The sequence below is a fragment of the Cryptomeria japonica genome, chromosome 3 (assembly GCF_030272615.1).
Source record: "Cryptomeria japonica chromosome 3, Sugi_1.0, whole genome shotgun sequence".
Classification (NCBI taxonomy): domain Eukaryota; kingdom Viridiplantae; phylum Streptophyta; class Pinopsida; order Cupressales; family Cupressaceae; genus Cryptomeria; species Cryptomeria japonica.
The window spans coordinates 1002475528-1002492287 of record NC_081407.1 but is presented as its reverse complement, the minus strand read 5'-3'; the positions used below and the strand labels follow the sequence as shown (position 1 = coordinate 1002492287).

At 37.1% G+C, this 16760-nt stretch overlaps 1 protein-coding gene across 1 annotated transcript in view; it reads right to left on the bottom strand.

Annotated features, from left to right (window-relative positions):
• Positions 1-2000: 2000 nt before the first annotated feature.
• LOC131029055 (uncharacterized) overlaps positions 2001-16760 on the bottom strand; it is a 35375-nt gene continuing 20615 nt past the window's right edge. Inside the window, exon 2 of the mRNA XM_057959450.1 lies at positions 2001-2358. Coding sequence (XP_057815433.1) covers positions 2001-2358 — 358 coding nt within the window. The remainder of the gene's footprint in view (positions 2359-16760) is intronic.

The window sequence follows — 16760 nt, the reverse complement described above, 5'->3', positions numbered from 1 at the left end:
TATTTGACAGCCTTTAACCTCAAGTTTTGTTTTTCTTTTGAAGAAATATGTATTGGGCAATCTCCATAGATCAAATAGTATGCAACATCTGCAAACCAGGAATCCTAAAGACTGACAAACAAGACTAAAGGCAATTCCCCTGTCACGTCATCCTTACTCTCAACAATCAATTTGCATAGACCCTGTCCTCTCACCAATTTTGTGGGTTTAATATCCAAATTGAACTCTTGAATATTTGCCACCCGTGAGGCTCTATTATTCATTCCTATATCCTGTTGTGTCAAAATGCTCTTAGCTACAGAGTGAGGCACATAAGCAACTGCATGAGAATGAAGAATATAGCACCTGAATTGTTTTATAGCTTTCACTACCGCATATGCTTGTTTTTCCATCAAAGAATATTTAAATTTGTGTTTATTCAAGGGACCACTCATAAAAGATATTGGGACTTCTTCATTATCCTCATTCTTTTGCAACAGAATCCCTGACATAGTATGCTCTGAGGCATAACAATAGATAATAAAGTCCTTAAAATCTGTATTAACCAGAACAGGCGCATGACCAATAGCCTCCTTTATTGATTCAAATGCTTTCTTCCCTTCCTCATCCCATTTAAAAGCTTGCTTTTCATACATCAAATTTACAATATACCTAGTGGTCTCAGTAAAATATGAAATGAATCTCCTCAGAAAATTTACTTGTCCAAAGAAGGATCTGACTGCATTTCTATTTGATGGTAGACTTAGCTATTGAATTGCCTTTACTCTTTCAGGATCTACTCTTACTCCTTCCTTAGAGACAATATGGCCAAGCAACTTACCCTTTGACTTCTTTGGATTTAGGGACACCCCATGTTCATGACACCTTTGTAACACTTGTCTCAAATCCCTCAGGTAATGTTTTCTTCTCTTGGAAAAGATGGTTAGATCATCAAGATATACAAAAATTATCTTATCTTTCAAATGACCAAAGGATAAGTCCATAGCTCACTAGAATGTCACCCCTGCATTGATTAAACCAAATGGCATTCTGTTATAAGCAAAAGTACCCCAAGGAGTAATAAAGGCAGTCTTACGTTGATCACTTTCTAAAACACTGATTTGATTATAACCTAAAAAGCCATCAAGCATGGACATCATTTAGGAACCTGAAACTGTTTGAAAAATGTGGTCCATAGTAGGTAATGGGTAGTTATCTTTTAGACTGGCTTGATTCAGGTTTCTAGAATCTACACAAATCCTTATTTCTCCAATTTTCTTCCGAATAGGAACTATGTTGGCTATCCTTGTATAATGATGGATGGGGTATATAATCCTAGCCTTCAACATTTTATCTACTTCCTGAAATATGGCCTCAGCTACTTTAGGATTGAAACTTCTAAGCTTTTATCGAAAAGGACTTACTCCAGGCTTCAGGGGAATGTGATGTTGAAATTTTCCATCCCTGAAGTTCTTTAGATCATCATAACACCAAGTGAAAACATCTTTGAACTCCAGCAAGAGACTAATGAACCTCTCTTTCTCCATAGGTATGCAACATTTCCCCAAATTGATATATTTGGGATCCTCTTTAGTGCCAATGTTAATCCTTTCATAACCTCCAACATATTGAACTTCAGGAGGCTTATCACCTTTGCTTTTATTGTAGGCATCATGCTAATCAAAAAGACGTTCTAATGAAACCAATCCTTTAGGAATCTTATTCCCTTTTAATTGCATAACTCCATTAGTCAACTCCTTGGCCTGTTCTGGTCAAAACTCCTTACACTCTACATCTGAACCTTCAAAATATGTAGTAGAAAATATTTCTACACACTACATAAAATTATTAATTTGCTTATAATTTTCAAACACTTGCCAGAATTCAGAGTTATCAGGAACACTAGGCCGATATATTAACTCTACTCGATAAGTATCATCAACAAATTCAGGATGAGGAATCAATAAGGAAGCTAATATGGCTAATGAATCTTCTTTTGAATTTTGTTCTCTAGGAATAGCCTAAATGGAAAATGCATGAAAATCTTCGATTTCATCACAAACTCTATTTTGGTAGTGCTCCAGCCTTTCTTTTTTTACATTAAACAATCCTCTGACATGTTTTACAATCAACTCAGCATCTCCTTTGACTCGCAGAAGTTTTACTCCTAGTTTCTTGGCTTCAGCTAATCCCAATAATAAAGCCTCATACTCAATCACATTGTTTGTGTTCTTGAACTCCAATTTAAAAGAAAAAGGGATATGAGTACCAGAAGGCGCAATTAACACTACCCCTGCACCTGAACTTGATACTGCACAACTTCCATCAAACTCCATTAACCACAAACTTTCTTCTCCTTTGGCTGTGATACAGCTCCCGCTACCTCATTATCAGACAAAATCATGTAATTTCCGAATTAACATTCATGATACAAAATTTGGACCCTTGGATCATTAGAGGGAAAAATAGTGAATTTAGACTTTGGTTTAGGTTGCAAAATGACTCGATGTTTTCCTATAGAAATTGTGGCTTGAGACCAATCCATTTTAATCTCACCTCCTAAGTCTCTACAAAATGTACAACTTAGCAACATGCCATAGCTATCTGGGATGTCAGCTATTAGAATAGTCATCTTGATTCTTTTATTCGGGTGGGTGACAAGAACTACTTGAGCATCCTTAATTTGTCCCAAGAGGGGAATTTGTTTAGAATCCATTGAATAACATTCGCCAAAAGTTTTCATCAAGGATAACCCCAACGCTTTATCTACTGCAGAGGGCATTATATTATCTGAGGCACCTGAATCTATAATATAGTTGTTTAATTTATGACCATTTATAAACTGTTTATGGTGAAAAGTGGAAATAACAATAATATTGAAAGACTAAATGAATTCAACCACAAAACCCTAGCCTAACAACAACAAAGATCCACCATGACATATGAAGATTACCTAAGACAATGCAAATCAAATGAAATCACAAAGATTATACCATCACATGTCCAATAGGGTTTGGATCTCCATTCTTCCTATCTCCATTGATCTTGCTTGATATATTTGCTCTCATATTTTATGTGTGCACAAGAGCTCAACAAAGAATGGAAATGTGGTTGCAAGTAGGCTTGATCACATATGCAAGTTTGAAAGCGTAGAGTAGTTGGGTGTGTAATTGAGGGGTTTGATAATGAAGGAAGCATCTCCTTATATATAAGACACTATAAGAAATGGAGGGATAAGATTGAGAGGTGTAAAAGATAAATGGTCGGCTATGATTAGAGGGTAGGTAGAGGAAATAAGAAAATAATGAGAGGGTAGGTAGTGTAGGAATTAAGAGATGAATGACATGTGTCATAGGTAGAAAAGGTTAATGAAATAATTAAATAAATAAAGATTTATTTAATTAATAGAAGAAGTGGGATCAATTAAATAAATAAGATATTTATTTAATTTAAAAAAGGAATAATTTAAATAAATAAAAGTATTTATTTAAATTAGAAATAAGGCTAGAAGAGGATAAATGAATTAATTAAATAAATACAGATTTATTTAATTAATAGAAGAATTAAGCTAAAGTAATTAAATAAATAAAATATTTATTTAATTAGACTGGACAATTTTAGGTGTCTACATTTTGCCCCTCTTTGAGACAATGCAGCTTGTTGTGTTGTTTCAAAGAAGATAATATGAACTGATACAAAGTTGCCCCAAGATGGGAATGATATGCCCCCTCGAGAGATTGGATAAAAGTATCTGGAAAGATCGTAGACAATCTCTCGATAAGAAAGAAAGGCTAGAATGGATTGACCAGATAGAGTGACAAAGTCATGGGATAAAGAAGACTGACTCGGGAAATAAGGGCTAGGGCTAGGGCTAGAGCAGTCTATAAGATAGACCACGAGGGGAAACCATCCTCATTGTCATCCACACATCCAAGAGCTCAAAGTGCAGAGAGAGAATAGAGCAGCAATAGTCAACAACGATGGCATTGGTGCATAGATTCGATCGCGTTTGTCGATTTTAGAGGCCAGCAAATGCAGGAGAGCTGGTAAGTACCGCAAAATCTCCTTGTACTTTGTCGCAATAAATGTTGTCATAAATGCATGCTAGGTAGGTAATAAATGCATTCTAGAATATGTCAAACAAGGTCAAAAAACATCGAGGCATGTCTGTGCTGGTGCCAAGCACGTCTAGGTTAGCTAGGCGCGTCTGTGATGGTGCCAGGCACGTCTAGGTTAGCTAGGCATGTCTATGATGGTGCCAGTCACATCTAGGTTAGCTAGGCATGTCTGTGTTTGTGCCAGGCATGTCTATGAAGGAAAAGGCATCTATGTAAAATGCGAGCGCGTCTGTGCAGAGCAAGCACGTTTATGCAGTATGTAAGCGTGTTTATGTCATGAAGACGCATTTGTGTCTTCTAGGGCAAATCGACAGTTTTGTGATGAACATACACTGTCGATTGGATAAGCTGCTGAGAGGATACACTCAAGCAGGTCCTCTAGGGAAGACTAGGATAGCACATAGGGCTAGGATTGACAATTTTGTGATAGAACATATGTTGCCAATCAAGAAAACTACTCAAGAGGATACACTCAAGCAGAGGCCCTAAGATAGGATAAATCAAGGCAGTTTATGATGAACAAAGAGTACCAAAACATAATACTTTGTGATGAACATGGAGTACTAAAAAAAGTAGCACTTTGTGATGAACAGTGAGTGAAAATATGAGCAGCACTTTGTGATGAACAGGGAATGCAAAAACACGTAGTACTTTGTGATGAACAAGGATTACCACTAGGATAATCAACAACACTTTGTGATGAACAAGGAGTGTCACTAAAATAAAGTATCATAAGCACTTAAGATAAAAAGCAACATTTTGTGATGAACAGGGAATGCCACTATGATTGACATAGTTGATTTGCTTGACTGCAGGAGTATCTACCTATGTTGGAGTCACGGGAGAGATTCCCATCGACTTAGAGTTTGCGAGCAGAGATGACAATTGAGGAGAGAGCAGCAGTTCAGGCTATGGGCCTGCAACATATTCTGTATGTGCTTGAGTTTCGGGCGAACATGGGATTGTTGACTGCGCTGGCTGAGAGATGGCACTCCGAGACATGCATGCTCCATTTGCCAATGGGTGAGATGACAGTCACCTTAGAGGATGCATATAGGATACTGCAGATATCGATCGATGGGGAGTTAGTACCCTATGATCAAGACAGAGATAGGGATGCATTGAGATGAGTGTTTCAAGATCCGGGATTGGAGATGAGGGTTGGACACATGGCATGGGACACGATGACATGGACTAGATTAGCATTACCAGCAGTACTAGCAGGAGTGATCAGTGGGTTCCTGTGTCTGGATAGGGTGACATGAGGGTTGGCTGTGGGCTGGGGGAGCACATTAGAGACACTAGTGACACAACATACCAGATATGCCTAGGGACCGTGCGTGCTGGCACATTTGTACTATGAGCTTCATCAGTTTGTATATCATGGATCCGTAGGATTGGGCTGTGGAGTGACATTATTATAGGTATGGGCTTATGAGCATCTTTTGGTTACCTAACCAATTCATTTCAGAGGCAGGGACCATGGGTGCAACTTTGTTCACTTATATGACATGATTACCTCATAGCTGTAGATCGAGAGATTGGAGCATTGGCGTAGGGTCATCGATGAGATTGACACTATGGTATGGAGACCATATCGAGAGTGCGAGGAGTGGGAGGATGACACAATGGAGCTACCATACACCTTTAGGAGTAGGTATCTGATTGGGTGGACATCCTCCATACTGGAGAGGTAGTTGGTTGACAAGTTTGGTAGGCAGTTTGGCAGGATTCAGTGGCTACCACGGGGTTCCGGGATGTATGCTCAGATAGTGAGAGATCAGGAACACTTCGGGCCTTTGTTATCATATGATCAGGCAGTGATGTAGCTAGTAGAGATGATTCCCTTGCCTTGGGATATGTGGCCAGAGATAGAGGATGCAAGGATGGATGCAAAGTATACTGCATGTTGGGCTGAGCATCCATTTCCTTGATTGACAGATCCAGGTGAGCAGATAGATGGAGATGGCGGGGGGGATGAGGATGATGATGGAGATGGTGGGGGTAGAGGCCAATGGAGGAGGTGGGGTGTGATAGGGGATAGCCACAGGTACAGGGACAACCACAGGTATAGGGGGAGGAGGAGGATGAGCTAGTGGAGTTGAGGGAGATCTGCTAGGGACAGGCAGATGAGATCCAGGATCTTGAGCGGGAGAGGGATAGGCTCAGGAGACAACTGAGAGCTACTGAGCAGTAGTGAGATCAGGCTATCTAGCGTTACACAGAGGCTGAGACAACACTGAGGGTAGGGAGGCAGGCGATAGAGGACACAAGAGCTGGTTATGCTTATGTTTTGCGAGCCAGGGAGGAGATAGGCTATTGGAGAGACCCATACTATGGAGTTGTGCCACCGAAGCAATGGGCTAGGAGCTTCTGTAGACCATCATGGATAGCGACGACCATTGGAGGGAGGGATAAGAGACAGGCGTCTAGCGGTGGGGTCATGGGTCCTCCACCACCACCAGATAGAGGGGGCAGGAGAGATGATCCTGGGGCAGGTCCTTCCAAGGCTCAGACTCCATCAAGGCCAGGCAGCTCCAAGGGAGGGAGTTCATCATAGCCTTAGAGGGCTCCCTTTGTATCAGTTTCTGTACCATATTGTATGATGACACCTTCAGGTGATTGTAGCCATATGATTTTGACATCATTGTATCATACACTTTTGATTATATATATATATATATATATATATATATATAAGATTCATCTTTACAGTAGCTATATGCATGTGTACCTATGTTATGAGATGTTTCATGATGTATGTTTCTATGTGATGGTTATGATATGGATGCAAATATGTACATAATGAAATGCAATATTTTTGATTTTTTATGTTTTTAATATGTTATGCATATGCAAATGTGAATGTATGAAATGCAGATGAATATGATAATGCAAAGAACTATTTACATGATGAGAATGTAAAATGTGCTAACATGTGTTGTGTGTAGGTTGTGATGTAATTGCGATATCTATATGTATGTATGAAATTCTTATATATGTGGTAATGCAGGTGCAACTACATGAAATGCAAATCTTTTTGGCATGTCATTATATTCAGTCGTGTGATAGCAGGCTACATGGACTCAAGAAGGACAATGAAAGTCAATCAAGAAAGGGGGATGGAAGATAGAAGATATGAAAGTGAAAGAGCTTCTTGTGCATTATCATCATTGAGCTTTATTATGGCAAGTAGGTTATGACAATCCAGATATATGTTTGACCTAGAAAGTCATTGTACCTATTTGCATGGAGATCAGACAGTTGAAAACAAGGAATGCTCCAGTTCACACTAGACTCTCAGTGTCCTCATATCCTTGGACAAGTCATAGAATTACTAAGAAACAATCTGTAGACAACAAAGAAAATAGGTGACGATACCCCATCCTCGCCTTTCTAGTCAAAGACATCTTGGAGATAGAATCTCTAGTCAAAGACATCTTGGAAAAGCTAAAAGACATGTCACCAAAAAGATAAAATCAAAAGAAAACCAAGACTCGACACCAACATCCACTGTAGTCCTCAAGTTTAGTGTCTATTGTCACTTATATAAGTCTTATTTGATTGTGGTCGCAATGTTTACTTTTACAAAAGGATAGATAGCACTGAACCATAATGTTGTTTGAGTCTGTTAAAAGATTTGATTTGTTGAAGCCCATTGTTGTTGTGTCCCATCTGAAACTGACTGAATCCATGCAACTGATACTTTATTGCGGAGAAGATGGAAATTTATTACGGATTTTTGCGATGCAAATGCTTCTTTATTGCGGATTGTGTGCGGATAGATTGAAGAAAGATGGAAGAAATTGTACTCCTCGAAACTTGTGATTCTCTTAGTTCCACACCCATCACTAGACTTAGGATTAGCCTTAGCCACAGATAGGAGCTGATTTATTATGAATGGAAAGGGGTGAATAGGGAAGTTTATTATGAATGGCTAACCAATCTTGGGTAGATCAATAACAAGCCATGATGGGAATGTGTAACGTTTATTGTGGATGAATAGGTTGTGAGTGTGTGCAAAGTGAAGGATGTTGGTATTTTGGTATGGTTTTGTCATTGATATCAACACCTACTAAACCTTATCAACTCTGACACTTTGGAGAATCAACAACATTCACCTGCAAGCAAATGACTTATGCACAGTTACCGGTATCTTGTACACCGGCAGGATATATTGATCACCGACACTTGGAATGACATGGAAAAAACTTGGTTATGTTGAAGACATCATTTGGACACTTTGTCTTGGAAAATCATTTATTAGCATATTCGTATTTGCATATTTGCTATTACTGGCAAATAAGTCTAGGTTATACACTGGCAGGTTTATCTTTTCTAGATCGGCATGGCACGCTATGGAGATGACTTATTATTGTTGTAAATGCATTAAGCCGATATGTTGAATCGGTTATTGCATCGGGCATTAATTTATTTGTAAATTGATTTTATTGTAATATCTCTTAGAGCTAACCTACTAAAATTGGTCCTAGGTTATGATATAAATGTAAGATCTTATTTGTAAGATCGGATGTGGAAAGCGAAGAAGAATTGGGTGAAGGTATATGTGAGATTAAGCGGAGCTATACACATAGACATCATTTGAAGGTGAAGCAAGGTTTTTGTGAAAGCATATCAGAGCTACATCGGTACTGAATCCAGCATATGAAGATGCTATTTTGAGTAGTACATTCTTATTGGATTTAACCATCCAATTGTAGTTAGTGTGACTCCTATTTTGTGTTTGAACAGTGAGCTCTAGGCACTTGGCCTTTCTGCATGTGCAGACCCCATTTGTATACACTTACTATCTGCAGTAGTATCATCTGATTGTGGGTAAGGTTTCCCACCATGGTATTTCCCCTTATAGGGTTGCCACGTACAAATATTGGTGTTAAGTGTTGTGGATGACTTTGTCTTTTTATTTCATGCATTAATCTTTACCGGTATTACAATTATCTGATAAAACTATCCACCGGTATAAAAGACTGGTTCACCGGTATTAAGCAATAAGTTGGTGAAGTTGTTTTTGTTTTAAATTTATTAGACAACTGATTCACCACCCCCCCCCCAGTTGTCTCTGGGACCTAACAATTGGTATCAGAGCGTAGTCCTATTTTGTAGAAGTTTAACAGCTTGAGGAGATCCAATGTCTACTAACTATTTCAGGAAGGATAGTCCTAAACTTGATGGAACCAACTATGGCATATGGAAGATCAGAATGGAGACACATTTAAATTGCATTGGAAAGGAAATCTAGGATGTTACAAAGAATGGCTATACTGCTCCTACTCAAAGCCAGCCTAATCCACCTAACTTGACTAAAGATGAAGAAAATGATTGCAAAGAAAGAGAAGCACTTTTGAGCGCATTAATAGATCAGAAAATCATGGGATTATCAGATAGATCAACTACTAAAGCTATTTGGGATCATTTTGAAACACTGAATGAAGGAGATTCCAAAGTCAAAATTGCAAAGCTTGAAAGCTTCTAGGTTAGATATGAAAATCTGAAAATGGAAGAAGATAAAAGGATTTTTGCTTTTATGGAAAGAGTTAATGAAATTGTTTTGGGTATTAAATTTTATGGAGGAACCTTAAGTGAAGATGAAATTGTCTCAAAAGTTTTAAGAGGATTTCCACCAACATATAAAATGAAAGTCACTTCTATAAATGAGTTAAGAACAATGCCTAATACATCAGTAACTAGAGATACATTGATTGGAAAACTTTCAGCCTTTGAAATTGAGGAATTTGGTCCTGTTGCTACTATAAAGACAGATTTAGCCTTTAAAGCATCAACATCATCTGCACCATCATTTGACAAATCTGATTGGAAAGCCTTTTATACAAGATAACTTGAAGAAAGCAGGAAAGAAAATGAAGAACTTGAAGAACTTGAAGCACTATTTGCAAGGAAAATGCCTAAAGGTCCAGTTGGAAGTAAGTATGAAGGTAAAACACCCTTTAAATGTTTTAACTATAAGAAGATTGGTCATATGGCTTCAAGATTCCCTAATAGACATGCTAGACTAAGAGAAGAAGCTAGAAGAACATACAAACCTAACCCTGAATATCAGAGATATAGATTTAAGAAGAATAAAGATAAATCTTGTTATCTTGCTAATGAAGGAGTGACTGATGATTCTGATGAGGATCCAACAGATAATGGATGGGTTTTTGTTGTTATAACAGAAGATCAACCGACACCTACACTCCAACTGGTAGAGCAGGCCTTGGCAGCTAGAATTGAAGTAAAGGATGAATGGATCATTGATTCAGGATGCTCACATCATATGATAGGTGATAAAGGTAAATTCTTGAACTTTCAAGAATATAATGGAGGTCTGATGAGATATGGAGATGATAAAGCTTGTCTGATCAAAGGTAAAGGTACAATATCTCTTGATGGTAAGCATAATATTGACAATGTTTACTATGTTGAAGGTTTAAAGAATAATCTTTTGAGTGTTGGTCAATTAGTTGAGAAAGGATTTCAGTTACAATTCAAAAATGGAAAATGCAAAATCATGAATAGAACTGGTTTAGAAATTGCAACCGATAATCAAACTAGAGGCAATATCTTTCATTTGAATAACAGTGAAAATACATGCTTGATTGCACATATTGATGAAAGTTGGCTATGGCATAAGAGACTCTGTCATGTAAACTTTGATTGCATGGTGAAAATCAGTACTACTAAGGCAGTTAGAGATTTACCTAAAATTGTCAAACCTCACAATACAGTATGTAAGGAATGTCAATTTGGAAAACAAGTTAGAACTACCTTTAAAAGTATTCCAGAAAAATCCAATAATGCTCTTCAATTAATTTATATTGACTTATGTGGTCCAGCTAGAACCAAAAGCTTACAAGGTGATAGATATTTCATGCTAATCATTGATGACTATTCTAGAATGTGTTGGGTTACTTTTCTCAGAGAAAAATCAGAAGCACTTGGGAAGTTCAAACTGTTCAAAGCAATGGTAGAAAATGAAACCGGTAAGAAAATCAAATGTCTAAGATCAAATCAAGGCGGAGAATTTATATTTAAGAAATTTAATGTATTCTATGAAGTAAATGGAATCAGAAGACAACTATCAGCACCTCAGACACCACAACAAAATGGAATTGTTGAAAGAAAAAACAAAACTATCTTGGATACAGCTAGAAGTATGTTATCAAAAGCAAACCTACCACATGTATATTGGAGAGAAGCAGTAAGTACAACGGTCTATACATTAAAAAAAGTTCACATCAAAGGTGAAACCAGTAAGACCCCTCATGAACTATGGTTTGGCATTACTCCTACTCTTAAATATTTCAGAATATTTGGAAGTAAATGCTATATTAGAAGAGATGAGTATATTGGGAAATTTGATCCTAGAAGTGATGAAGGAATATTTCTTGGTTATTCATCTAAGAGTAAAGCATATAGATGTTTTAACAAAAGATTGCAGAAAATTGTTTAGAGTACAAATGTGAAGATTGATGAACAATTCAGAGGAACTTCAAGGTATATAGATTTTGAACCGGCAACAAAAATTCTAACAAATGAACCTATACTGAACCCACTAGTACAGAATGAAGATCCAGTTACATCAGTATCATCTAAACATTCCACTATGACTGAGGAACAACAACAAACAAAGAAACCCCAGTATGTAAGATTGAATCATTCTGAAGATTAGATAATTGGAAACAAGTATAAGGGAGTTATGACAAGAGGAAGATTGGAAAATGAAGAGGTATGTCTTATTTCTCAAATTGAACCATCATCAGTTAATGAGGCATGTGAAGATAAACACTGGATTAAAGCTATGGAAGAAGAATTAAAACAAATTGAGAAGAATAACACTTGGACATTAGTTCCCTGGCCTAAAGATAAAAATGTAATTGTAACCAAATGGGTATTCAAAAACAAACTTAATGAAGATGGTAAGGTTATCAGAAATAAAGAAAGACTAGTGTGTAAGGGATATTCTTAGAAAGAAGGAATTGATTATAATGAAACCTTTGCACCGGTAGCTAGAATTGAGGCAGTTAGATTATTTTTGGCTTTTGCAGCACATAAGAACTACAAAGTATATCAAATGGATATTAAATGTGCATTTATGAATGGAGATCTTGAAGAAGAAGTTTACATTGAACAACCTGATGGATTTTCTTTGACAGATAACAAAGATATGGTTTTCAGGTTAAAGAAAGCTTTGTATGGATTGAAACAAGCTCCAAGAGCTTGGTATGTAAGATTGGATAAGTATCTTTTGAAGATTGGTTTTTCTAAAGTAATGTTGACAACAACTTATATTATAAAGTGACTAATGATAACATCTTGGCTATAGAAGTTTTTGTTGATGATATAATCTTTGGAGGAGAAGATGGATTATGTAAAGACTTCTATTAAAATGCAACAAGAATTTGAAATGTCTATGATTGGTGAAATAAAATTCTTTTTAGGATTACAGATTTCACAAACTGATAAAGGTATATTCTTGAGTCAATCCAAGTACTTAAAGGAGTTACTAAAGAAATTTGGGATGGAGAACTCTAAACCGGTAAGCACACCTATGACTACAAATGACAAATTATCACTAAGGGATGAATCTACACCTGTTAATCCAACTAGGTACAAATCTATGATAGGAGGTTTACTGTATTTGACATAGACCAGACCTGATATCATGAATGCAGTATGTATTGTTTCAAAATTTCAGAGTAATCCTAGAGAAAATCATGAATTAGTAGTAAAAAGGATTTTCCGGTACTTACAAGGCACTACAAATCTTGGATTATGGTATCCTAGAGATGAAAACTTTGAATTATGTGCATACACAGATGCAAATTGGGAAGGAGATGTGGATGATAGAAAAAGAACCACCGGCGGAGCATTTTTTCTTGGAAGTAGACTAGTTTCTTGGATGAGTAAGAAACAAAGTTGTACATCCTTATCAATAGCAGAATCAGAATATGTTGCAGCAACAACTAACTATACACAGGTATTATGGCTTAAACAAATGTTGAAAAACATTAAGGTAAAATGCAAGGAACCTATAACTATCTATTGTGATAACACAACAACAATTGATATATCTAAGAATCCGGTACTACATTCTAAAACCAAACATGTTTCCATCAAACTGAATTTTCTAAGGGAAAATGTTGAAGAAAAAGAAATAAAACTGGTTTATGTGAATACAAAAGAGCAGATTGCAGATATTTTCACTAAACCTCTACCTAAGGAGACTTTTGAATATCTTAGAGATCATCTTGGGGTCATTCCCCCATTGGTAGATACTTAGAGAGTTGATGTTTGTCATCAACCAGCAGAATTAATAGAGAAATCTTTTACTCCGGCTTTGATGAGGAAGCTACTTCTCAGGGGGAGTAGTTGGTATACTAAATTGGTTGGTATTTTGTAATGAACTTGGTTTTGTAGTAACTTTGGCATTTGATGTCAAAGGGGGAGAGATTAGTATGGAAAAACACAAGGAAACACATGTCACTCTCAGGGGGAGAGATTGTTACTTTGAGAAAGATTACTTATATTTTGGTAATTATTGGTATTTTGGTATTTGGCATTCCTGTATAGCACTTTGATGGTTTTTCCATCTTATGTTGCCATTAATGCCAAAGGGGGAGATTGTTGGTATTTTGGTATGGTTTTGTCATTGATGTCAACACCTACTAAACCTTATCAACTCTGGCACTTTGGAGAATCAACAACATTCACTGGCAAGAAAATGACTTATGCATAGTCATCGGTATCTGGTACACCAGAATGATATAATGATCACCGACACTTGGAATGGCATGGAAAAAACTTGATTATGTTGAAGACATCATTTGGACACTTTGTCTTGGAAAATCATTTATTAGCATATTCGTATTTGCATATTTGTTGCTATCGACAAATAGGTCCTGGTTATACACCGACAAGTTTATCTTTTCCAGATCAGCATGGCATGCTATGGAGATGACTTATTATTGTTGTAAATGCATTAAGCCAATATGTTGAATTGGTTATTGCATCGGGCATTAATTTATTTGTAAAATGATTTTATTGTAATATCTCTTAGAGCCAACCTACTAAAATTGGTCCTAGGTCATGATATAAATGTAAGATCTTATTTGTAAGATCGGATGTGGAATGCGAAGAAGAATTGGGTGAAGGTATATGCGAGATTAAGAAGAGCTATACACACAGACATCATTTGAAGGTGAAGCAAGGTTTTTGTGAAAGCATATCAGAACTACACCGGTACTGAATCTAGCATATGAAGATTCTATTTTGAGCCGTACATTCTTATTGGATTTAACCATCCAATTGTAGTAAGTGTGACTCCTATTTTGTGTTTGAGCAGTGAGCTCTAGGCACTTGGCCTTTCTGCATGTGCAGGCCCCATTTGTATACACTTACTATCTACAGTAGTTTCATTTGATTGTGGGTAAGGTTTCCCACCATGGTTTTTCCCCTTACAGGGTTTCCACGTACAAATCTTGGTGTTAAGTGTTGTGGATGACTTTGTCTTTTTGTTTCATGCATTAATCTTTACCAGTATTGCAATTATCTAATAAAACTATCCACCGGTATAAAAGACTAGTTCACCGGTATTAAGCAGTAAGTTGGGGAAGTTGTTTTTGTTTTGAATTTATTAGACAACTGATTCACCCCCCCCTCTCAGTTGTCTCTGGGACCTAACAAAGGATGAAAGTGAATCCTAAAGGAGGGAGGAACAATGTCTCTACACATGGTGCTGGTAACCCATTTTTCACCATGGTACTTGCCCAGGGCGCCACCAAAGTGGTTTTCACCGTTGGACGAAATTATTTCTCTTTACTTTTTTTTTCATTTTTCAATTTTTTTTGTGTCACAAGGCACTTGTTTGCCAGGTTTTCACCAAGTAACGATTTTTTATTTTTATGATTTTTTTGCATTGTTGAATTAGGATACTCTAAAGAGCTATGTGTAAAACCTGTGAAGGTGCATGCTATTGATAGGATCCTCCAAAGGTTCATCCTTTGTGGTTGAGAGTTGATATGCACCGGATCCATAAGCTGTTGTAATGATGTAAGGACCAAGCCAATTTGTTTCAAACTTGCCCTTCTTCTCTCTGTCTTACTGACTTTTAGGATTTTCTCTGAGAACTAAGTCACCCACCTTAAGTGTATGAGGCTTAACCTTATGATTGTATTTGCGTCATTCCTTGACTGAATGATTTTTAGCTTGAGTGACTGTCTTCCTTGATAAAGGAACTGAGATAGAATTACTAATGTATGGACTACACAGGCCCGTTTTCATGTCACCTAAAGAAGTTTGGGCATCACTGACAACAAAGTCCTTCGAGGAAGCTCCATTAAAGGTCCATGATGTATCACCAGAAGGGAATGGATGTGTAAAACAAGTGGATGAGGGATGAAGGTTTATGATTGCGAAAAGAAGTGAAAGTAGGATGGCATGATGGAGACTTAGGATCAACAAGTATTCTTTTTGACTTGAAATTTTAGAACTTTTGCCCCCAGTTATTTTGATATTAGGGGAGATCAACTCTTGTTCTTTCTCGTTCATAGGATTTTTATCCTTGACTTTGATTTTTGCAGAGTCCAATAGCTTTTGATTTTGATTTGGACTAAAGGACTTATCTTTATTTTTGACTTTTAGATTTTTCTTTTCAAAGCTTGATTTTTGATCCCCAATTAGTAAGGGCTTTTGTAATTCTTGTTGATCTAAGTCTGGGAGCAGAGTGGAAATGAAATGAGTGGATGAAATGATAAAGCTATGTGAGTTCTCAAGAGGGCTGGCGATATTCTCAATAAATTCTTTGCTGGAACCACTCTTAGGACTATTGATATCAAGAGTTGCTTGCACCACTAGAGGAGATTTGCATTCAAACTTAGTAGCCAGAACACTAGGTGGTTCACACCCAATTCCTTGCAAATTGTTTATAGATTGTTCCTGTCAACTCAATCTCTTAGGAGATAGTGGGAGTTGATCAACATGAAAGATATACTTACCGCATCCTAGGTCTTTAATCTTGAAATTTTCTTTGATCTCTGCTTGTTTTGATGTAAAAGCTTTCAAGGATTCTGGATCCACATATGCCGATGAAGGAATAGCCTCTCGATTGCTTAGAATTGTTATTTCTAATCTAGGTCACAGATTGTTGTAATATATGAATGGATTTGGGTCAGCTTTGACTGTCACTTCAACTCCATTGTGTGAAAACTTGATACATCAATGATATGTAGATGGTACTACGCTCATCTCGTGAATCCATGGATGTCCTAGCAATATGTTGTATGTAAGCTCTAGATCAAGGACATGACAAACCACATCCTTTGTAACCGGTCCAACTCTGAGAGGCAAGGTGACTGTGCCTTTGGATGAACGCTCTTCATCATCATATGCCTTGATGGTAATTTTGTTTGTAGTATTCATAGCCTTTTCTAAATTTTTAAATTGTTTAATAGTGCTCAATGTACAAATGTTTAGACTTGCTCCTCCATCTATCAAGACTCATTTTATTCGATGTTTGTGTAGGAAGGCTTCAATGTGTAAAGGTGCATTATGTGGCTGACTTACGGAGGCGTCATCGGCTTCTGTGAATGTAAGGGAGTGTGGAATGGAAAGGTATCCCACCATGGCTTGAAACTAGTCTACATT